Source organism: Achroia grisella, unplaced genomic scaffold, assembly GCF_030625045.1.
Source record: "Achroia grisella isolate CSIRO2021 unplaced genomic scaffold, CSIRO_AGI_Agris_v1 utg770, whole genome shotgun sequence".
Classification (NCBI taxonomy): domain Eukaryota; kingdom Metazoa; phylum Arthropoda; class Insecta; order Lepidoptera; family Pyralidae; genus Achroia; species Achroia grisella.
Window position 1 is genome coordinate 3,231,047 of NW_026713016.1, and position 23,869 is coordinate 3,254,915.

Below are 23,869 nucleotides of genomic sequence, written 5' to 3' on the forward strand. Positions count from 1 at the left end.
TACATACATAATTTTAAAGTTAAATAGAATAAACTAAATATAAATATATATAAAGATACAGGTAACGAGTTCCATAACTTGATACCAGTTACAGTATAGGAATTGTGATAGAATTCAGTGGAATGGGAAGGAGTGGAAAGCAAGAGATTTTCGGAAGAACGTAATAATAAAGAATGAGTAGAAGAGGAAAACATGAAACGTTCTTTGAGATAGGAAGGAGCTTTGGGATTAAATAGGATTTTATTACGTCGATCTCGGTGGTCTAGCAGTTTAGCACACCGCTGTATTTCAGAAGGTCGCCGGTTTGATTCCTCACACGGTTCAAATATATGTAGTCATATAACTATGATTCTTGGAGTAGGTGTACTAAATAACTGATAGATGTAATTATATATTTTTTTATTAATACATACATAATATATATAGGCTCTGCTTAGCTTGGGTATAAATGGTGCTGTGTATATTGTCCAGACATATTAAAATTATATATACATGTAATATACTACTTAAATATTCGCGCGACCTAATAATATTATTATTCTGTAATAATAATATCCTTATTATTAAAATAAATTAAAAAAGCCTTTTATTTAGATTTCTTATTTTTTGGGTTTATTTATATCCACGATTGTGTACGCTTGTTATTAATAACATATTTAAGTATGCCGTTAGGTTTTGTACTTGTGAACCGATTGTAATGATACAAACACTAAATGTTACGGAAGTTGCGTGCACTGACATCAGATATTACCATAAATCCAAAAAACTTTTTTTTGTCCTCGTAACAAATAATAAATTAACTTGTTAACCATAAGTTGATTTTATTAAAAATATTTATTGTACAGACACGGCACATTTATGCTTTTATGACACATTTAATGTGATTTGTGTGTATTATATTGCATTAATGTTATTTGTGTTCCCGAAAATTACAATATTACCTCAATAGCTGTTGTTGTATGTGATTGGGATCATTTGATGGTAAGTGGCAACCGTCGCCTATAACACATATGAATAGCAAAACAGACATCACTTTATCACGTAACTACCGAGATACCGATCATGCGTTTCCATTCGGTAGGACTACATTGTCATGCGTCTTATCGTGTTATTTCACTGCCTAACCTGACCCTATAACAGAAACGGCTTCTTCAGTGGCTGATATAGATTCGACTGCAGCACACGTTGATAATAATCTAGACGAGGTAATCTGTCGTGACAATATCGAGATCCAATGGTACTACGTCGTCTCATTAAATCCCTAATCATAGAACTAATCTTGAACTAACTTACAGTTTGTGCCGCGGTTTAGGAGATTAACATATGCTATCATACGGCGAATGGGTCTATCTCCACGATGGATTTTCATGATGTAAAAAAACAGTCATTTTAAAATGACTAAGAAATAAGAATTACCAGAATACAAATAATATCAGCAAATTACACATGGACTACAACAGTAACAAATACCTATAAAATAAATTTGTTCCTTTAGATAGGCTAATAAATAATACTTTAGAAATACGAGTATGCAGTTCCAAATAGTAATGCAATCATAGATGGCTTTCGAAAATTCAGTTTACAGACGTAAGTAGGCGGATAAAGCAGGCGTAAGATATAGTGTGAGTCACAAATTTGGAACTGGTTTTTCGCGTCGAATGTCGAACATCAGGCACTCTAGTGTGGCGAGTGCGAAAGTAGAACGAAACGTTATTAAAGGAATTGTTATTAATGTTATACTACTTTATGAAATAGAAATAATAAGTAAACTTTACATATTACCACTTATAACAATTTTGGTTATCATTAAATTATATTATATTATCTGTTACTGGCTAACAGTGACACATAATGTAAATAAACACTTTTAAACCTACATACTATTTCTGAGAAAGAACTTATTCTACAGATCCCTACATATTATTCCACAACAAAAAAAAAGTTCATATGTATAAGGCAGAGAAATTAGGTGAACCAGTACCTTCTGTATCATTCTAATTACATAAAAAAATACTCTATAAAAATTATGGTACATTACTTTTTATTCTTTATTTATATCAGAAGTGTATTATCTTCTGCAAGAGAAATCATCTAAATCTTTACAATATAAGGTTCCATACACAAAAAAAATACTTTTAAACGACTAATTACATTGTTTTGACAGATATATGAATATAATTTTTATCTTTGTGTATATCTGCAGTATGTGTACTATTATCGGACTGGTTGGTAAATAAATAATTATTTATTGCAATTATTAAATAAACTTATTGAATTTAGGGACACACTTTGTGCTGCAGAAATTAGGCTGAAATTAACTGCACATTTCATATGAGTATCCAACACGCTAGGTAGTTAGGTAGTGTCAGTGCAATACTATAGTTACAGCTGTTTCATAATTTACTTGCAAAGATTGTCTGGAAGAGATCGCTTAGTAATTAATGGAATTTTGTACTTATCTTTGAATAATATAATTTTTTTTTGGTGGAATAGTGTGAATGTAAATAATTATTATTTGTTCCAATCAAAAATAAAAATATATATAAAGAGATGAATAATTTTATACTAATTTGTTGTAATAAACAGATTTCAATATTAAAGTAGTGATTTGATTTAATATTTTATACTATTTAACTGTATAAAACAGTGATTTGACTCTCTTTTAATATTTTATACAAAAATTTAAACAATACACACAATTAATTGTATTCTCTTTATATTTTTTCAAATTTGCTTTGCAAAAAGCAAAGCAAAAGTAGGAAATCTGAAAAAATATGAATTAAGAATAATACTATTAATGTTGTGATTACAGGTTGAATGCAGTATGCATGGATAAAGGGGTGAAAGGATGGTCAAGATCTTTACTCATGGGGGCCATAGCAAGTATAAAGAAACCAACAATAATTATGAATAAGTTTAGAACTTTATTTTTATCTAGAGTAATAAAGCTAGTATAATAATAAAGTGAAGAATATGTATGAACTTGGGGCTAAATCTGTGTGGACTACTCAGATCCTTATCTGCCATTGTGTTAGTAATTTTCAAAAACCTAGTATCAGTAAACCTATATTACATTTCATATTATAGTTTTATTCCAACTAAAGTAGCATTCTATATGTAATATTAAGTATTTATTAACAATATACACAAAATAATAACAATAATACATGGAGAAATAGATTGTCTATTCTATTAACATAAAATAGTATGTGTAAAACCTTAAGACGCCTATGTTGATCATGATTTTCATCTATAGGATGCAAATTACTTTTATATTCATAAATTGAAAGTAATTAAAATAAATATCCAATAATTGAAAGTAATTTGCATTAAAAAAAAAAATTTTAAAGAAACTATAATAAATTTCGTTATATATAAAAGTTAATGTTGAAAATAAAACATTATCTAATGGACCATAATACCAGCTGGTTGGAATAAATAACTACAATATTGATCTGTGTTTAGATAAAACCAAATTTGTAACCAAATGTGTAAATATTAGTGTATAAATAAATCCTAAGGAATGAAAATATTATAATTATATATAACCTTATCAAAAGACGTAACTTTATAGAATTTCATGTTTCTCCACATAGTTTTGGAAATGTAATAATATATTTATTTCTGGTGGTTGAAGTTTTATTTTACTTAATATATAAATGTTAATTATTTCTACCATATATGTAACAGAACTATAGTACTTTATGAATTCATACATTTTTTAGTGCATTAAAATTTGATTAACTTGCATTTAAGAATATAAGATAAATCATAAAAAATAATAGCTTCTAGATTATTATGATTAAAAAAATACGACACATCATAACACACTGGTAACAAAGAATATGAGTACCAGTATAGTAATAAAAAGTTTAAGTGTTTCAGTCATTTTCCATATTCAGCTAACTCTTACAAGTACGACGTTATTTGAGATCGTTTCTGGCATGATTGGAGTACAAAAGGTGATGGACATTGTCAAATGTGTACTGAATGAATTGTGTACAGTTATCAATTCTTAGTATATACATATCGTATACAAAACTTACCACTCTCAATATATGGCAGTGCGAGAAGTAGAAAAACTATATATCCAATTTCACTAAACATTGTCACATCCAAACACACACTTTTCATATCACTAAGTCATTGCACTACACAATACAGCTGATTTTCAAACCACACAAAACCTTTGTCTGTTTTTGACAGTAACGCATGCGCGTGCTAATAATATTTTTTTATTTACAAAATCATAAAAAAAACAACTTTTTACACTTATTAGTTAACTACCAAGAACACTAGGAAAAACTTAAAAATGTGACGAATTCAATCAAATAACAACAATTGGTTTCCGTGTCATGAGTGACCAAACCCAAAAACATTAAAGTTAACAAACACTATTAAATATTAAAGGTCCGGTGATAATAACGTAACATTTCAACTAATAATCACAATATTTTATTCTTAGCCTAACAATAAAAATAAAAATAAATCTAAACTCAACGTCCCCACTGTATGACAGTCTGACATATTGGAAGTATTTGCATCATAGACAACTTTACACCAAAGAGTAAAGGAATTCAGTTAAACATTATTTAATAGACAAAGATCAACAAGTATTAGGCTTCTATGATAAAATTTAAAATATAGTAGCATATAATGTATAATTAACTGATCGAACGAACGAACTAACGGAAATTGTTATTACAAAAAAATTCAACATATTACATTTTTTTATACTGAAATATGAAATGATTAGTTTGTTTTTTTTTTTAATGAATCTTGTGACTGTTGCATTGAAATGCATCTGCTTGAAACAGTCGCTTTATATTACATTTTCATAATATTACGCTAGTTGTACGACTGCACACAATGTATGTATATATATACGTACTATAACAGCGCAAGTGATCATAATGTAAAGGCGCCATCTGCTTTTAATTTTATCAATATAGACGAGATATCAAGATCAAGATATCTTACAAATATATAAATCAAATTAAAAAAAAATAAGACCCCGGCATGAAATAAATTTGATTTACTGGCCAAATGGGTCAGATCCTGGGTACGCCTATGGTTCCTAAACCTTGTATAAATAGATTCTTTCATCCAATTGCATATTAATTAAAAGAGGCTTGTTTGGATATGGTATCGGTTAAAATTATCATTTGTTATCATATATTGTCTGATAGGAATGGTAGCTGTGTGAAGTGTATTCACCTTCAGAGCATGATATGTATGTATTGAAAGTATTTTACAATTGTACCTTGAAATAAGTACAATTGAAAAATATTTAGATAAATTAGATACAAACACCACTTTGGCATAAAAATTACGAAGCCGCGGCGTAAGTCTAGATTCGAACCTTTCCTGGCACTAGTTGGCCTTTTCAGCCGCTCCATAAATACTTCCGCGGGTTTGCAGGGAGTGCAGCTGCAAAGTAACGTCGAGCATTAGAATAGTTCGAAAAGAAAACATGATATAGTACTAGACGGAATGGTAGGCTGTAGGTTACAGCTATATAAATATAAAAAAGATGTTTGCTTGGCAAATTTAGTTTATTTTTTATAACAATTTATGAAAAGTTTATAGTCTATGTAGTAGTTAAAAGATTAAATTACAAATCTAGGAACATTCTTAAGCCTATAGTTATATCTATTCTATTTTATTTATGAAAGAGTAATAATTAAATGTGAAACTTTTTACAAAATATGATAGATATATCCAATAATGTATATTAAAAAGTTACAATCTGATTTTCTAATGAGTTGAATGATTTTATAATAATTATAATAGCTAAGTCACCAGTGCGCTTTCGACCGCGAGCTCTTTTCGATCGAAAGCTACTATCTACAACTTTTGATACGCTCAATTCGATAAAATTAAATGATTACAGTTTATTTGCCGTATTTTTTTACTAAATTGCATGTCAATCGTCATACATTATTGCATGATCGATGGTTCCTCGAGCATGTGTCAAAGAAAGATGCAAGATGAACATGAAAGCCCACTGGTGTAGACATAGCTAATGATATACAATATAAAGAACAAATTATTTTTATGAACACCAATTATACAAGTGATTCATTAATAATGCAAGTTATTTTTAGCATCAATTTTGATTAGCGTTTATAGTCAGTTGTAGCACACAGCAGACAATAGATATCTTTGTGTTGCAAAATGCTTGAATGGCTTCTCCCCAATGTATTATAAATTACAAAAACGAATATGTTAATTGCTTAATTTTAAAAAGAACAATTCGTAAATTACCCTGCAAAATCCAGAATAAAATTATGCATGACTGTGACATATCAATTTCTACTTCATAAGTACTATGATGAAGTATAATGATAATGCAAAAATATCTCAAATGAAATCCCAATTGTCTTTAGTGACATAATTAGTATGCAAGTAATATTACAGGAAGCAATCGATACATAACAACTTAACTATGTAAAAAATTAGTATTACAATATTTTGAATAAAGGCATTTAAACAATTAACGGAAGACAATATGATCTTGTGCAGTACTATAGTTCAAGTTTTAAAATTGATATTGTTTATGATGAGAATGCATTGTTAGTTATATTAGATACTACTGATACATTAGAAAATTAGGACCAACTTTTTTGTAATTATGCTTAAAGCAATATCTATCTAAATACTCGACTGGGTCATAGTTTAAGATTTTAATGCACAATATGTGTTTAGATCTTCATATATTAGGTTGGAATACATTCATTCAATTTTTCTGGGGAAAATACTCCTTTTTCTGTAATAATACCAGTTATCAAACTGGCCGGTGTTACATCAAAGGATGGGTTCCAGCAATTGATTCCTGAAATAAATATTTTTTATCAATCTAAGTATTTGAAGTTAAAATTCAGTCTTACTATATTTTAATGTACTTAATGCAAATTCAGAGTGATGTCTGGAGGATAGCTATTGTTGTAAACCATCTTAAAACAACACACTCTAAATATATAACATCATGAACTTGAAGCTTAAGATCACCTAAAATTATTACACAATATTGTTGCCTTTAGACATTTGATGAAAATGTATTAAATACATTACATGTTGTTTATTTAATAAACAATATATACTGAATAGTTTGTAATTATAATTTTAGGTGAGATTAATTTCTTCTTTAGTTCTTTTCAAGGCATGAGTTTTCAGTAGTCTAGTTATAGTTTTTAAACAATTTTTTCTTGTAAAGGCTGGGTACGCGTAAATTTGTTAGTAGTAGAATCTAAGATACAGCTCTTGGTGAAAATATGTTCTGTCTCTATATTAAATTACATTTGACTCTGTACAGATGTTCCATGGACGAATAATAAACATCCATTTATCCTCACAAACATTTCATTTCGACGTCAAAATAGATTGTATAAACGGATATTGGTTATTTGAAGTTGCGGGAAATATATAAAAAATATGAACACAAACCTGGCGCGGCGATCCTATGTTCTCCTATATGCGTCATTTCCCTGTCAGGTCGCTCTTCAATCTTAATCTTTTCGCCCGAGGTAAGGGACATGTCGATAGATGTGAGAGGTGCTGCTACATAAAAAGGGACTCCATGGTGTTTTGCAACTATGGCTATTTGATACGTGCCAATTTTATTTGCTGTATCACCATTTGCTGCAACCTGTGAAAATGTTATAAGTACTAAGAACAACACTCTAATTGTAAGCCTGATATGTACATATTATTATATAGCGCAATTAATCTTATTTTTACTTACATGGAAAATTAAGACAAACTTAGTCAAACCATTAAAATTTTAATTACAGTATAAAGATTTAGACACAAATAATTTAATTTTACATTAGTATAAGTAAGTAAAAGGATAACGACTAATGCGTCATAGATCATACTAAATTTGGATCTTTAGCCATTCCAGAAGAAATAAACGCCAGCGAATGTATGCACAATTAAACATAACCAACCCTGTCTGCACCCACAACGACAGCGCTGATCTTTCTGAGGTTCATAAGGGCAGAGACCATGCTATCTACAATTAAAGTGGCAGGAATCTTCTCATGTACAAGTTCGTAGGCCGTGAGTCTTGCTCCTTGATTGTATGGTCGAGTTTCCGTGCAATAAACATGTTCTGGAAATAAAATGCTAATTATATTAGAACTTTGATAAAATCTATTAAAAAATCCTCAAACAGATAGTGATTACAAAGCCTGATTGTTTTTAAACATGATTGACATGAAACTTCTCAAGAGGTGATGGATTTTAGAAAAGAAATGGTTTACTGCGCTACTAAAGACTACCTTACTAAATTTCCTAAACTAATATTCTAAGCTGTTTGCTTACCTAGTCTCTTTGATGCATGTAAAGATCTGATAACCCCGAGCGCAGTACCATACCCTGCAGTGGCGAGGGAGCCAGTGTTACAATGTGTTAATATCCTAACTTGACCATCACCCTCCAAATTGCTCAAAATAGCTTCACAACCATAATTTCCTATAGCTTTGTTATCTTCTATGTCTTTGGCCAACATGCTTTCAATGCTGCTAATGAATCTGTTAATAGAGAATCGTTCTAAAGTTGTTAGTTGATACTGAAATTGTAACAAAGATGCAAGTATTGTATGTTCTTGTAGAGTTTAAAATTAAAAATGACAGAATTATAAGAAATTTGAAACTATATTTTTAGATAGATTTGATATATTAGATAGCATTGATTATGATATTTTTATCTTGAGGTGAATATAATAAAATTTTCCGATTTTACAAATATCTTTGTTAAGTCTACAGTAAAAATAAGATAATATTATTGTTAGTGTATATTTGAAAATGTGATATTATCCTAAGCTACCCTGTCTTGCAAACCAAGTTTTGATTAACCTGAATAATGAGCTATTCTATAAGGAAATAAATAAATTCATATTACACAAGTTAGATTTAGAGAAAGGACAAAGAAATTGCATTTCTTAGAGATTGTGCTTTGTGTTATATGCTAATATGATTTTAATGAATTTCATGCTCATAAGTGGGCTCACTGAAGTGCTTATTTTTTATTGTATGTTAATAGCTTCATTAAATGCCATAAATTACATGGCAGTCTTAATTCCACCATGTCTCAAGAAATGTGAGGTGAAGATAGCATGATAGATAGATATCACGAGGATGGGCATATCCCATCTTTTAACTCAAAATAGCTGAAAAAATCGCGTGTAACAGTTAGTAACTAAATAAATAAAAATATTTAATATAAATTGGTAATTGTGTTATGATATAAAATTAACTAACAGTTATAGATCCAGACCATTTTCACTGGATATAATCCTATTCCTTGAAATGTACCTACCGTTCTTTGAAATCGTTTGGCGTAACATTTTCCGCGGCGCTCAAAACATTTGCTAAATTTATCAGTTCTTCCGCTGCTAATTTTATATTCACAGCAGTTGGCCGCGCAGACACTAGGTAATTGAGCTTACCTTCAATCTGTAATTAGTGTATATGCCAAGATTAATATGATATGACCTATTTTAAGTGACTATCAACAAATATACTACTAGGACTAGGACAAGCGAATAGGTATATTCACTTGTGCAGTATATGTAGGTATAAAATTATAGTCCTACAGTAAAGCTTTTTATCATTTGATATATGTGCACTAAACAACTAAAGACAATACATTTTTATATACATAGATATAACATATAGTAAAATGCTTAGCTTACTACAAAAATAAATAAATATAATCATGAATGTAAATGTTTGTATTATGTAGCTATCAAACCTGAAATCATCAAAAGTCTAAAATGTTTTTAAAACTGCTACATTAGTAAGTAGGGTTGTCAACCTTGGAACATTTAGCTTTGTATAGTATTAAAGCAGTAGAATATTAAAAAAATCTATTTAAATTGTCTCTCATATCTCATGCAAACTTGAAGATGATGAAAATGCCCTCATACTGAGGGCTAAGATGCTTGTTTGATTCTTGTATGGTTGGCATCCCTAATAAGGACTTCAGTTATGTAAATTAGTTATCTTGCTCTTCAGTCAATGTATACAATTCTCAGTTATTTACTCTAAAATACAGATAACTAGCATGAATTGCTCTTATTGCTATCACTGTTGAACTGTAAATAATTATGGCATTAAATAAACTAACTGAAATGTATTAACTTATTTTAGTTAATAATACCAAAGAAAGGCCTGCAGTACAACTATATCTATAAAAAAGTGCCAAAGAAATTGATCCTCAATGTTTATGTCAGATTCATTTTGTAGTTGTTATTTTTGTAGAAGTAGATAAAATTGTTAAAAACATACATATATTATGAAATAGTAAAGATAGCAACAACTAACCTCTTGCCTCATGATCTTCTTATCAGTGCAGTTATCCTTCTCTAACTCAATAGCAAGTGATAAGCAACCTACAATAGCTATTGCAGGGGCACCTCTCACCTTAAACATTACAAACATAATTATTTCATATTATAACAACTATATTATGGTAGTCTTCCATATTTTCTATAATTATAAAGTAATATAGTAGCTATTTAGTTCAACTTATTAGTACTTCCTGAAATGATCTCCTGCTTCTGTATTGTGCTACTACAACAATTTTAGGAAATGATTCCATTGTGGATGTACATACATTGTGCATACACATAATAAAAGAATTCAAATCAAGATCAAAGCTTAAAGTACAAGGTGTTTGTGGTTTAATGTACTACCAATACCCCTTGATATTATTTGATTTGGAAATTACTGTGATTTTGTTTAGGAATAAAGAAGGTAATTTTCTATAGCTTCCAGAAATATTTTGACCTTTTGTAACTAAAAGCTTTTGTTTATTCTTATCAAGTAACATATTAAAAAAGTTTTATCTATAGAAATGATAAAAAATATAAAAATACTTTATTGTAAGCAGTATCTCCTACTGTATTATTCCATAATTATACTGCTAATTGTAAAGTATTTTTAATATCAGCTTTGGATGTTCAAATATGGAATTAAATATGCAAGGTGTTTATTCCTGCTTTCCTAAATTGCCCTCAATGAGAATTTAATGTGATACAAAAGTTGCTATGTGTTTTATGAAATATTGTTTAGGCTGTATATGGTTATTTCGTTGCCATATAATTATAAAAAGAAAATATGTATTCTTGAATAAAATATGGTGGGAAATACACAGAAATTATATTGTTAAAAAAGTATTTTTATTCCATCAACCTCGGACTTATTCATTGGTCTAAACGAGCCGGATTGGAACACAAACAAATTGTTCAGGTTTTCAGATAGTTTTTTGGAAATATTAACTATCACTTGCTACGTTACACTAGGCAGCGGGACGTTGTCTAGAACATTCCATTAGCAAAGCGTCAAGGCTGGACGTTAAAGCAGTGGAGGAACCGGGTTGTAACTCTCGGAGGAGTAACGTACGAGCGGATCAAGGTCGAGGTTGAAGGCTACCACGGAACCAAGCATGATGTGCATGAAAAAACGGTGAAATTGGAGTCAAATAATATTAAAGTGTTGTGGTGTATGCGGTGCGCAATTTGTGAGTACATTACATTTAAATAGAACGGATAGTAAATTTTGGAGACGAAAGAATTTAGAAAATCGTCATATTTTACACACAAAAGAAGATTAAAATTATATTTGTTAAAAAATATTAATTAGTTGCGGATTTTTAATTTTGTAGTATTATAATTACCTATATATTGTGGACATTTTAAATTTGTTGGATTATAAATTTGGTGGCGTCACTTAGTTCGAAATTCAAAGAACGCGCCATTCGAAATTTAAATATTTGTACATTTTATTAGAAATTTATTATTAGTTCATTTTATTTAATTCCTATGAGTACCAAAATGGATTCTATTATTAAATGTCAATACGATTTACATTTGAGAATAAATAAAAATAAAGATAAATTTAAACAGAGTTCTAACGATAGGCTTACTAAGGAGTATATTGAAACGCGGCTTGAAAGTGTTGAGTCTTTATGGCTTGAATTCTTTTCTGGTCACAAGGAACTCATACGTTGTAGTGACTCAGAGAAATTAAATAGGTCAAACTATGTAACTGACGAGATTTATTATAATACGGAAGAATTGTATTTAGAGTATAAGAGTGATTTAAAATTAATTTTATGTAAATTTGATAAGAATGATGAAACAAATGTAATCAATTCTAGTGCTAAGTCATATCAAGTACGTCTTCCTCAGATCAACATTCCTATTTTCTCAGGGAATTATTTGGAATGGACTAGTTTTAGGGACTTATTTCTGTCACTAGTGCATTTTAACAACAATTTAAATAATGTAGAAAAGTTGCATTACTTGAAGGGATATTTGTCTGGCGAAGCCGAGCAATTATTGCGACATATACCAATTGCAGGCGTTAATTATAGTAGATGTTGGTCACTTTTGGAGGAACGCTACAATAATAAAAAATATTTATCACATTGTATTCTTAAAAGATTAATTAGTCAGAGAAATTGTTCTACGGAGTCTGCTTCTGGAATAAGAGATTTAATAGATACAACAACAGAGTGTTTAGAGGCATTATTAAGTTTAGGAATTGATGTTACAAATTGGGACGTATTAGTTATTCACATTATATCATTAAAATTAGATCCGGAAACAAAAAGGCAGTGGGAATTTAATATTGCGAACAGTATTAATTCAGACGGTTTACCAACATTTTGTCAATTTAAGGAATTCCTTACTAGTCGATTTAGAGCATTAGAGTTTCTAGAATGTAATGTCAGTAAATCAATCAAATGTCATACGGTTAATGTTAATACATCTGATGATCGGAAGAGTATACCATTTAGTTGTCAATATTGTTGCGGTTCTCATAAAATAGGTTTTTGTAAAAAGTTTGCAGCGACCGATACCGATGCTAGACGGGATTTTGTTCATAAAAATGGTATATGCTTTATTTGTCTGGGTTCTAATCATATTGCTAAATACTGTAAAAACACCGCCAGATGTCGCATATGCAAGGGACGACATCATTCTCTATTACATCCACGGATATATAATAATAAGTCAGGATCAAATCAACAATTTTGTAAAACAGAGTCAATTAAAAAAGAAACATCGGCAGGTTTAAAATCGGAATTACAAGAGGAACAACAATCTACACCTGTTGTGTCTTATTTTACGACAGGGGGATCGGATAAAACTACATTACTAGCCACAGCTCTGGTAAAGGCTGAGTCGGGAAATGGGAAACATCAGGTCATAAGAGCCTTATTAGATCAAGGTTCAGAGGCATGTTTTATAACGGAGGCTACGGTTCAGCTTCTTGGTTTAAAAACAGTTCCGACGAATAGTATTATTCACGGAGTCGGTGGAGAAGAGAGTACGAAGTCAAAATCGGTTGTTAATATAAAGATACAGTCCATTATTGATTCTACTTTTGAGATAGAGGTTACGGCTTATGTTTTGAAATCTGTAACGAATATCCTGCCCGTAACTCGAGTAACACCTATAGAATGGAATAATATAGCCATTTCAAACTTAGCAGATCCACAATATCACATACCTAGCACAGTTGATATCTTGTTGGGTGCTAACGTTTACAGTACAGTAATAAATGAAGGGTTAAAGAAAAGTAAACAAGGTTGTTTAGTAGCTCAATCAACTGTATTTGGTTGGATAATATCTGGTGTTACAAATACATATAAGTCATTATCTTCACATAGTACGCCAGTGCATTGTTATGTCCATCCAGATGTCAGGAATAATTTATCTGCAAAGGAATATACATTATTAGAATTAAAGGTACATAAAAACAAAAAGTTTAAACAAAAGTATAATGAAGTTATGTATGAGAATATGTACACTAAATACAGAAAACGTCGTATAAAGAGAGACCTCTTAGAGAGTATACTTACCTTGTATGTAGTTATGTGTAGATCCATGCTAGTAAAAAAAAAAAATTAGAAAGATCAACTAGAAATAATTAGCACCATATTAAAAATTATTAAGCAGTTCAGAATAATTCATTAATTAAAAGCAATAATATAATTAAAGAATAAGAAAGGTTTTATGTTTAAAGGGTTAGCATTAAATATCATATGTGTAAAAATTAAATATAATATAGTTTACTTACCGGGAATATATTTTAATGCAGTTCTTTTCTGAGTATTCATATATAAAAATGATTTAATATAATAGTACGAAGCTTCTGAAAGCATTGCTCACTGAGAATGATATCTGATACACATCTGTATATATGACAAAACATGAACAAAGATCTGCACAAATTATAGAAATTTATATTTAATCTAAATATTAGTTCGTTCGGATCTGCGTGGATTCTAATAATCTGGACAAAATCTAAGTTGTGCATTCTTCCGGTCACAGACAAATAGGTATATATATAAGGTTTTAATTTCATATTTGTTGTTAATAAAATTATACAACTGTTTTAAGTACATAGTTCAAATGTAATATTGGTAAGCTAATGAAATTGTTTGGGTTCTGATCAATATATTATATTTGTTGTATAAAAAATTATTTGTTTGTCATTAGAGTATGGACACATCAGTGTGTCCATGGTGGGCGGTATGTTTAGGCTGTATATGGTTATTTCTAATTATAAAAAGAAAATATGTATTCTTGAATAAAATATGGTGGGAAATACACAGAAATTATATTGTTAAAAAAAAGTATTTTTATTCCATCAACCTCGGACTTATTCAAATATATATGCTGCATACATTATCAATCTTATGAAATAAATACTTATACTGTATTGTCTATAGACAGTATTCCAGTGTCACATAGATTTAATATGCTGATATCGTAATAGTGACACATTGTGATTATGTTCAATATTACATTTATTTTATAGTTATATATTGTGTGCATGGGAGTACAGCTAAGACATTAGATAGCAATTGGTATAATTATAATTCAAATACAGAATTAGTTCTTAGGACTCAAATAAATTCACAGATTCAATTACATCTCTCTGACAATTTATTAGCTTCAGTTAGGCTGTTTTAGTCCACTCCACTTATAGTATCGGTTCTAGAATAGGTTATTCTTTGAAATAAATGATTGTCGAAGTGATGCAAATTCAAGGAATTTTATTACAATGTCAAAATCACGACAAAATAGGTTCTTGAAATCTTACTTGGTCATTACCAAGTAAGATTTCAAGAACCTATTTTGAGCTTGATACTGTCAATTATAAAGAAATTGTGTAATACAGTAAAGTATATTAAAGAGTAAATCTTTTTAGAATTACCTGCATTTTATTGATAACTCTCCATCCATCTTCTACACCTTGTACTTTTACATAGCGCGTTTGTAGTGGAAGCAAGAGTTGGTCTAAAATTTCTAGCTTTCCTCTTGTATATCTTATAGATTCCAAACTCATATTGAAATAATTAATAGCTGTAAATAGCAGTTTGTTAAGGAAAATAATACTTAACATATATTTTTATACAAGTACAAAAACATATCAGGTACATTGTTGGTAAAGTTTATATTTTATTAGAACGTATATATATATATATAAGTAGTAGTAAGTATAAAAGTAAGTATTTTTTTATTAATTACTTACCAATAATTAGCAAGAATTATATTATATGCGGGAAAAAATAATTTAAGTACGTGTATGACTTTTAAGATAGAGTTATTTTTTAGATAATTTAAATAATTATGGAATTTGAAAAATATGTAATGAATTAAAAAATATTAAAATTATTGAATAGAAAAAGGACATAGACTACATAGAGATAAAATTAGACATTGACATTAAGTAAGTAATCACTATTACTACGTTATAAACATAGACTAAGGTTTTGAATTAGAAGCAAGCAATCAATTGAAGTAAATAATCACAAATTAATACGCATTTATTATATTTTAGTAGGTAAATAATTTATAATGTATTTCGAAATAACAGCGATAACAATAATTTATTGAAAATTTTCATCTTATAGAGTCGCCAGCAAGATAAATATGTCACAGGTACTTTAGCAATCAGTCAACTAAGAAGAATACAGTTGTTCTTTGCAATTTTAAATGATGACTATAGATGCACTAAATAAATTGACCTCAAATATGTTTATTAATATTTTTTTAAAAATTAAAAATAATTAAATATTTTTCATTGTTCTCGGTCTGAACAGTTATAGGATATGATGTAACGACGTAAATTGTCTATGATCCATTTCACTTCCGCCCGGCATTGACGAGAGACGCATCGTGTTCGGCTTCGTCATTGTGTCGCCTCATAGGGATTAATTCATTGGACAAAACTGAATAAAATGTCTGCACCACGAGTTTTCTTCGATGTGGTTGCCGATAATTCAGCCCTGGGAAGGATTGTGGTTGAGGTAGGTTAATTATTTTATAATTGTTGAATCTGTCATCTTAACCGGCGGATCCGGCCGGCGTGATGTTAGCACACCACGCTTTTTCTAGAAGCGCGTCCTTAGTATTATTTTCCGTCGTTTTCCTTATTATTTATAATTAGTGTTGATTACAATCCATTTTATTAATCTTACACATAGATAACTTATTTTGACTACATACGACAATCTTCTTTAAAAATAGGCGTTACTGAACCGTCATAATTATTTCTCAGCTAACCGAAATTAAGCACCTTTGCAATAATGAAGGTCAATTCCAGTGTTGCCAGATGATTGTCTGCCATCCCCCAAAATTCGAATTTTGAAGACATATCCTTCACATAAAGGAGTCTATTTTTTTAAATGGACAAATATGGAATAAGTCTTCCACCAGTGCTAACCATATAGGTTGACGAGGCACCAGTGGCAGACTATGGTCTTCAATAAAGGTCGAGAATGAAGTCTGCCTAAACATCTACATCTTGGCGAATTCACTAGGAATTAATCATCGACGATTTCTTGAGGTAGACCACGTGGATGTCGATCTGACAATGTAACCTATCGCAATGCACTGAGCATTGCTACTTGGAATCATGGCACTCATGTTATTATTATCTCCAAGAAGTTTGGATTAAGAGTCTGTATACAATTCTGATTACTGTATATTTTAGGCTTGTCCTTTAAGTTATTTTTTATTACAATTGCATTTGTTCTTATTTGTTTCAACCTGCACAGTTAAGTTCTTGTTTTTATTAAACCCTCACTAGTCATCAAGTTTCCTCAAGTTTGGGGGGAAATCTTCAATATGGCATCACTGGTCAATGCATTATGGGCTTGACTTTATGAACGAATGGAATTTACCACAATAGCGTCATAAGCATTGAAAGTTCTATTTATTTATGTGGGAATTTATCTGCTACTATTATATCAATTGCATAGACATTTTAATTTCCAAGATGATAAAAATGAATCAAATGTTTTAGAGTCAGTGATGGTTTTAAAAAGTTATTGAATTTTGGAGCATTTTCAAATACATTCATATTTTAAGTTGAAATTATATGAAATTCTATTAATAAACGATGAACAAACATATGTTTAGGGAATGAAATTTGAACTTTGGGAAAAAAAAATATTTTGTATCAATTCATAAATCAACAAAAATTATAAGTGCCTATAAAAGAATTGAAGTATTTATAATTTAAACTATTATTGTTACAGTTAAGAACAGATGTTACCCCCAAGACATGTGAGAATTTCCGTGCCCTCTGTACTGGCGAAAAAGGATTCGGTTACAAGGGATCCACCTTCCACCGAGTGATCCCCAACTTCATGTTGCAAGGAGGTGACTTTACAAACCACAATGGCACTGGTGGCAAGTCCATCTACGGTGAGAAGTTTGCTGATGAAAACTTTGTCCTGAAGCACACCGGACCTGGAGTCCTATCTATGGCTAACGCTGGTGCCAACACCAATGGCTCCCAATTTTTCATCACCACTGTGAAGACCTCGTGGTTGGATGGTAGACATGTTGTCTTTGGAAATGTCGTTGAAGGAATGGATGTGGTTAAACAAGTGGAAAGCCTGGGCTCACAGTCGGGCAAGCCATCAAAGAAAGTAGTCATCGCTGACTGTGGTCAACTTTCTTAATTTAATTCTGTAATATTAAAGTATAATGCAATATTTTAAGTTTAACACTGTCCTCCTATGTAATACCTTCCCTGTCATCCTAAAACATTTAAAGTTAACTATGGATCATTCCATATAATTATGCTGTTAAATTTTATGCTGTTTTAGATCGCAAACTAGGTATTGCATTTATTTCTGTGTATTGATTAATCATAATAAATAAATTAACTTAATACAATTAACATAACTTGTATATTCATTAGTCTTCAAATATTTCTAAGTTACAGTGGTTAGATTCTGCTAGATATTCAATTTCACATTTTATTTAGAATTTAGTATCTAATCTGAATAAATGTGGTGGTCTTTTGCTTACTTGTGATTAATATATTTTTAAAATTTATTTCTTTTTAATTAATATCCCTTATAATAACGTAGAGAAATGAAAGGAAGCAATACTAGAAAACTATGAAACATTATTAGTCGCAAGAAAGTAAATTTTGGTCAGTTTATGAGTAGCTGGCAAACGGTGATTGCACAAGTAATTGGCATAATATTGGTATCCGAGCTTCGGCTTGTGGAGGATTGAGTAATATTTTTTTTTTATTTTTAACTGCTGGAGAAAAGTACGCTGCTTTATTAGTTCCGAAGTTGTAAGTATGTACTCGTGTATCATGGCATGGGATTACGAGTAAGTTATCAGCATGTATATCGCCCACCATAATTTGTTTGGCATCGTATCGTTATATAGGACAAAACCTCGTCCCTTGGGTTGATTGGGTATAGTTAATTACCACTGTTCCATAAAAAACAAAACCTAGTCGCTAGTTGTTTTTCGTTTTTAACTACGATTTGAGCAGTATTTTTAATCAAAAGTATGAAATCGCAAACAGCGACCGCGAACATCCGTAACAACATTCAAACGTTGCCATTTCAGGACGCTAATATGTCATGGTCCTTTTTTTCTCATGATTTTCTGTTTTCTTAGAATGTACATAAGACCTAAATAGTTCTATTTAGGTCTTATGTATTGGATAAATAAAAATGGAAATTGTAATTCACATCTACTCAACTCTGCTTACATTACAGCGTTATATCATTAGCTATTTGCGAGTGAAAGTCCAGTCAAAATAGATGCAGCTGTTTCAGAGATTCGAAAGAATCTGAACATGGTGATAAATTTTTTTTTATATAAGTACCGCATATACATTTAGAGGAAAGCTGGTAATTAGAAATTACAAACAGATAGGTAGGTACTTTATTTATATGTATAGATTAATACTAACGCGTCATTACATGTCAGGTTTAGTGCATTGTTAACTTATTAGATGTCTGTTGCAGTTTCCATAATACTGGATTTCGATCCTTCATTTTGATAAAAATACTTTTAATATTCTGAACTACATTTATTTAAAATAGCAACACGCAAGTTATATGCCCATTCTTCTAGTGATGAGTCTGCGTTCCGAATGAGTGGTAGAATAAAGAAAAAATGACTACTAAAATGCTTATGTTAAATTTATTTGAATATTTTTATATTATTACTATTTCGTATTTTTTTTTTCCAAAATTGGGTTAACGTGTCCCATACACACCTACGTACCTACACGGCTAATATCAAATCAATGGTAATAGTTTCTGATATAGCCCTGTGAGCATATCACAGATGAACGGAGTAGGTAAAAATTAAGTAAAAACTCCGTTCTGTAGAAAATGATACCAATTATTTAGATAGTCTTAAATATTATCTATTTGTATCAGAACTGAGTTAGTTTTCAATAACAAAAACAAAATTTATTGATAACCGTATACTTAGGTCTTTGCCCCGTATTATATTATTAATAATTGTCATAGCAATCAAAGAATCAATTTGCTCAAATAAGCAAATAAAGAAAAACATCTCACGTCTTTTCTGTTTGTTGTAGGTATATCAAGATTATTTTATTTCCTAATCTCCAGATTTCCACTTAAAACAATGCTGCGATGTATGACTAGGCACGTCTCGGTCTTAGCAGGCTATATCTTTATTTACACTAGGATGAGTTCTAGTGGTCCCATTGGTAGTAAATTATGGTACAAGATACGGGGTAAGGGATTGTTAAATAAAGTATTTGTATTTTCATTTCCTGATTATATTCTGTAATTGGTGTATTAAGAATTTATCTTCTCTACTAGATCTGTCCACGGATTCACTAGCTTGAATATATATTGTCTATTGGATATTCTGACATATAAGCTATGTAAAGTTTCATTGAAACCCATACCTTTTTTGCGTAAAAGGGTAAAAAACATCCATAACACTCACAAACTTCGGAGTTTATAATATTAGTAAAAAGTAAGGTTAATATAACACATAATGAAAACAGAAATGACATTAATATTGCAGAACAAGTTTATTATTTGATTTTGAAACTACACGAATAGGCATAACATATAAATTTAAAAACCAGTCCGACTGTGAAAGTATGGAAAAGACAGTATAATTAGGGTAACTTTAATTAATACTTATGATAAAAAAAAACGATATTCCTACGAAGTTCTCTACTTGTTATAATTGACTTAAAACATTTATGACTCAGCAAATAAAACTAACCTGCGCTTATTATTCAATTATTATTGTGGTTATTTGTGTCTATATACCTATTCATTAAAGATTATATGTATTGAGAATTAAATAATGACATTTGTTGGATCAAATCTACATCAATATATGAAGCTATTGATACCAATTTTAATATCATTATAAAGGTTTACATGAGGTTATAACTTGGGAGTATTATAATGAAATAAATTATTGCTTCTATTCTATTTAATGACCAAAATATGTGATTATGTAATCACCCTCTAACATCGTACCGGTATTTAATTACTGTTATTAGCCTTTACGTTACCTACGTATATATTCAATTTCCATGCTAATATATAACGGCAATAGCATTTAATATAGGTATTATTGCTTGCTATTATACCTATATCTTACAATAGGTATAGGGATAATGATCCTTTATTTAATTTTATTTATAATAACGAACTGACTGAATAACGAATCCATAGAATTGTAATTCGAATCATGTACCTACGTCATCATGTATTTAAATACTACTTAAAAAAATAACATTATAGATGCGTGTTTATAAAGCGAAGCAGAAGTTAGGTATTCTTACAATGAGGATGTAATAAATCATGCATTAATTCTTTTGTTCGGCGTTGTGAGCATTTAAATAATTTATTCCCTAACTAGGTGTAATAGAAGTTAATAAGGCAATCATAAGGTTGGGAGTATGAGAGATAGAATTGTAGCAAGGACGTTGAAGGTTCTTCGGCTAGTTCCGGAATCGTGATTGCATAATGAAGTGGTACAGCACGAGGTGCACGCGTGAAGTTTGGTCCGCTCCCCGATGATGATGCAGCCTGGCTCGCAATGCTTTGTGCAGTTGCGCTCCAAAGCCCACATCTTTAGTGCTGTTGTGGAGTTTTCGTTGGAAGTTGTATATGAGAAGCGTTTGACCTGTAGAAATGTACGTAAGAATTATATGTCTAGTGATCTAGTCGTTCAGCACATTACCTTATTTCCGATGGTCTCGGGTTCAATTCTCACGCAATTCGCACGTTATAAATATTTATATCTATAATGTGTTCTTGTTTAAATTTTATCGATGTATTTTACTAATACGGACTGTTTAATATTCATAGTAAACTCTGCTCAGTTTGAAACTACCTAAATGCGACTATGTGAATTGTCCTAGATTTTTTTTAATGTTTCAGATATTACATAGTATTTTCATAAAAGTTCTAATAATTTAGAGTAGACTGTATTATTAAATTTAAGAAGTTTCTGACTCTGACTACTTTGTACCTCGTAAACAAATGTAAACATATATTTGTATGCATAAAATATTAGTACTGTATCAAAAGAGTTGAATACTCAAATGTCTAGAAAAACCGCTAAAAATAACTGCCATAAATCTTAAACATAAACGGTATCCAACATTTGTTAATAGAATAATAAACTATATATATTGTTATACCACGTACAAAAAAATGTACCCACACAGTTTGCAATAATGATATATTCTATTCTATTCTATTCTAAAATACAACATCAACAATATCTATGTATTTATTTAAAAGTGACTCAACAATGCGAAAAATAATATTAAAGCATCGTGGGCGTGGCTCTATACATATTATAAATCAGGGAGCATACAGAGGGATTTATATATGTTCAGAAGTAGTTTGAACATGAATTTAAATAGAAAAAGTTTTAAATACCTATACCCAACAAATGTGGACATTTCATGTATTGTATCCGCCACAAGTTCGAGAGTTGACACAGCTTTTGATTATTCCATTTGCGCCAACAGTTGTGAATATATATATATATATATATATATATTATAAGAGAAAAAGCCTTTCCCTGTACATATAAGTATTTAGGGTTTATCACTTTCACCAAGTGTACCTTTACATATTCTCCTAGCCGTTTTCTTTCATTTAATTTAAAAGAATTAGTAAATGAACATCCGTACCATGCACACTCGCCGGTCATTGTGGCACTTGTGTATGAGGGCGGAGTTGTTCTGTCGCAAGTCCGCACATTTGTCCTCCGGCACCTCCGCGAGGCATCTGTAGCACCAGAGCTCGTTGTTGGGCCGAGCCGCCGCGGACGTGACATGGACGCTGTCTCTTAGTAAGTCACACTCACCTTCTGGAAAAAAATCATGCACATATCAAATAATGCCACTGTAAGTAACTGCGGAACATGTATTACAGAGATTAACTGCTGGTTTATAGTATATAGCTTTTGTTCACGGCTTTACCCACTTCTAATTCTCATGGGAATATAAAAGAAAGTGTTTCCATTATATTATATTCCCGTGAGAATTTTGGAACACGCCTCCAGACTTAGGTATTATTCTATTTAAACGTATGATAATATGAGTTCTTAAAATGAAGCAATGACCGATGTGGCTGAAACTAGTATCGGATCAGTCAGCTTTCACAGCTAAGTTTTTTAGCATTTACAAGAAAGAAAATAAAGTGCGAAAAATAACAATTCAGATATACAAATTTTCTCTACCAATGAAATGTAATATTGAGAAGGGGACATATTTTAACATTTTACTTATGTTTAGTCATCATACGACTTAAAATTATAAATAATAAGTTTATGATCCACCCATTCAGGTGTTTGGTGAATAGTATTTGGTACACAAAGACATCATATATTAGTATTTTTGATGCGTTTTTTATTTCTGTTTAAAGTGCTAACTTGATCATTGGATGCAATTTGTTATAATATAATATAGATATAAATAAATCACCGTTTAGCTTTATATAGAAATCATAGGATGTTATACACTTCTCAGAACACTTGACCACAGACAAGATTAGACATTTGTATAAACTAAACGCACATCAACAAAATGAGTTCTACATTAAAATATTAGTTTTTAGAATATCAAAGCATGCAGTAATTTTAATTATATGATTATTATTAATATAAAGAACTTTGTTTTGACATACCTGGTGTGAATAATGACAGCGAGATCAGTATCAGAGAGCGCATGGTGTGTGCACTGTGAAATGCGCATGTCCCAGCATCCCGGTATCGATTTAGTCTGGACCCGGACCTGTTGCTGCTCCCGGCTGGCCACGCCCACTGTCCTCTCCCCTCGACCGACCCTCAGGGCTTTGTCGAAACACTTTGATCGAGGAAAACAATCTCAACTTTCTGAATTCTTGGGAAAATTAAAAACTTTCGCTTGATCTTCACCAGCCCTATTACTATATTCACTGGCGAACATTTCGATCATTTACCATAATTTAGAATGTATGAAGTACACACACCACACCTATTACAGTAAGCATCTAGGCGTAATGTTTAAAAAAACAACAG

General features: G+C 30.6%; 4 protein-coding genes and 1 long non-coding RNA gene across 5 annotated transcripts in view; 1 reads left to right on the plus strand and 4 right to left on the minus strand.

Annotated features, from left to right (window-relative positions):
* LOC131850505 (disintegrin and metalloproteinase domain-containing protein 10) overlaps positions 1–4,533 on the minus strand; it is a 72,722-nt gene extending 68,189 nt beyond the window's left edge. Inside the window, exon 1 of the mRNA XM_059200750.1 lies at positions 4,047–4,533. Coding sequence (XP_059056733.1) covers positions 4,047–4,134 — 88 coding nt within the window. The 5' untranslated portion in view covers positions 4,135–4,533. The remainder of the gene's footprint in view (positions 1–4,046) is intronic.
* A 1,799-nt stretch (positions 4,534–6,332) lies between these two features.
* On the minus strand, positions 6,333–15,655 carry LOC131850513 (methylthioribose-1-phosphate isomerase). Its single transcript, XM_059200761.1, has 8 exons — positions 15,555–15,655; positions 15,237–15,385; positions 10,329–10,427; positions 9,322–9,458; positions 8,326–8,534; positions 7,950–8,113; positions 7,447–7,648; positions 6,333–6,835 (listed from the first exon to the last, which is right to left on the minus strand). Exons 2-8 carry the CDS (start codon positions 15,366–15,368, stop codon positions 6,720–6,722), a joined length of 1,059 nt encoding a protein of 352 aa, XP_059056744.1. The 5' UTR covers positions 15,369–15,385; positions 15,555–15,655; the 3' UTR covers positions 6,333–6,719.
* LOC131850523 (uncharacterized) lies at positions 13,625–14,541 on the minus strand. Its single transcript, XR_009357842.1, has 3 exons — positions 14,094–14,541; positions 13,876–13,903; positions 13,625–13,730 (listed from the first exon to the last, which is right to left on the minus strand). It is a non-coding gene; the product is annotated as an uncharacterized LOC131850523 (long non-coding RNA).
* Positions 15,656–16,150: 495 nt separating the features above from the next.
* Positions 16,151–18,039, plus strand: LOC131850518 (peptidyl-prolyl cis-trans isomerase-like). Its single transcript, XM_059200766.1, has 2 exons — positions 16,151–16,332; positions 17,566–18,039. The coding sequence occupies exons 1-2, from the start codon at positions 16,264–16,266 to the stop codon at positions 17,992–17,994; spliced, it is 498 nt and encodes a 165-aa protein (XP_059056749.1). The 5' UTR covers positions 16,151–16,263; the 3' UTR covers positions 17,995–18,039.
* Positions 18,040–21,008: 2,969 nt separating this feature from the next.
* LOC131850520 (uncharacterized) lies at positions 21,009–23,578 on the minus strand. Its single transcript, XM_059200768.1, has 3 exons — positions 23,497–23,578; positions 22,500–22,678; positions 21,009–21,478 (listed from the first exon to the last, which is right to left on the minus strand). Exons 1-3 carry the CDS (start codon positions 23,537–23,539, stop codon positions 21,236–21,238), a joined length of 465 nt encoding a protein of 154 aa, XP_059056751.1. The 5' UTR covers positions 23,540–23,578; the 3' UTR covers positions 21,009–21,235.
* Positions 23,579–23,869: the final 291 nt, after the last annotated feature.

Excerpts from the sequence above, each read along its gene's own strand:
- LOC131850513 (XM_059200761.1), bottom strand. The coding sequence starts at position 15,368 with ATGAGTTTGGAATCTATAAGATATACAAGAGGAAAGCTAGAAATTTTA. Across the intron at positions 9,459-10,328 it reads AGAAGATCATGAGGCAAGAG|ATTGAAGGTAAGCTCAATTA; the intron begins GTTAGTTGTTGC and ends CACTAATTACAG. Across the intron at positions 7,649-7,949 it reads TCGTTGTGGGTGCAGACAGG|GTTGCAGCAAATGGTGATAC; the intron begins GTTGGTTATGTT and ends ACATTTTCACAG.
- LOC131850518 (XM_059200766.1), top strand. The coding sequence starts at position 16,264 with ATGTCTGCACCACGAGTTTTCTTCGATGTGGTTGCCGATAATTCAGCC. Across the intron at positions 16,333-17,565 it reads TGGGAAGGATTGTGGTTGAG|TTAAGAACAGATGTTACCCC; the intron begins GTAGGTTAATTA and ends TTATTGTTACAG.
- LOC131850520 (XM_059200768.1), bottom strand. The coding sequence starts at position 23,539 with ATGCGCTCTCTGATACTGATCTCGCTGTCATTATTCACACCAG. Across the intron at positions 22,679-23,496 it reads GCTGTCATTATTCACACCAG|AAGGTGAGTGTGACTTACTA; the intron begins GTATGTCAAAAC and ends ATTTTTTTCCAG. Across the intron at positions 21,479-22,499 it reads ATGACCGGCGAGTGTGCATG|GTCAAACGCTTCTCATATAC; the intron begins GTACGGATGTTC and ends ACATTTCTACAG.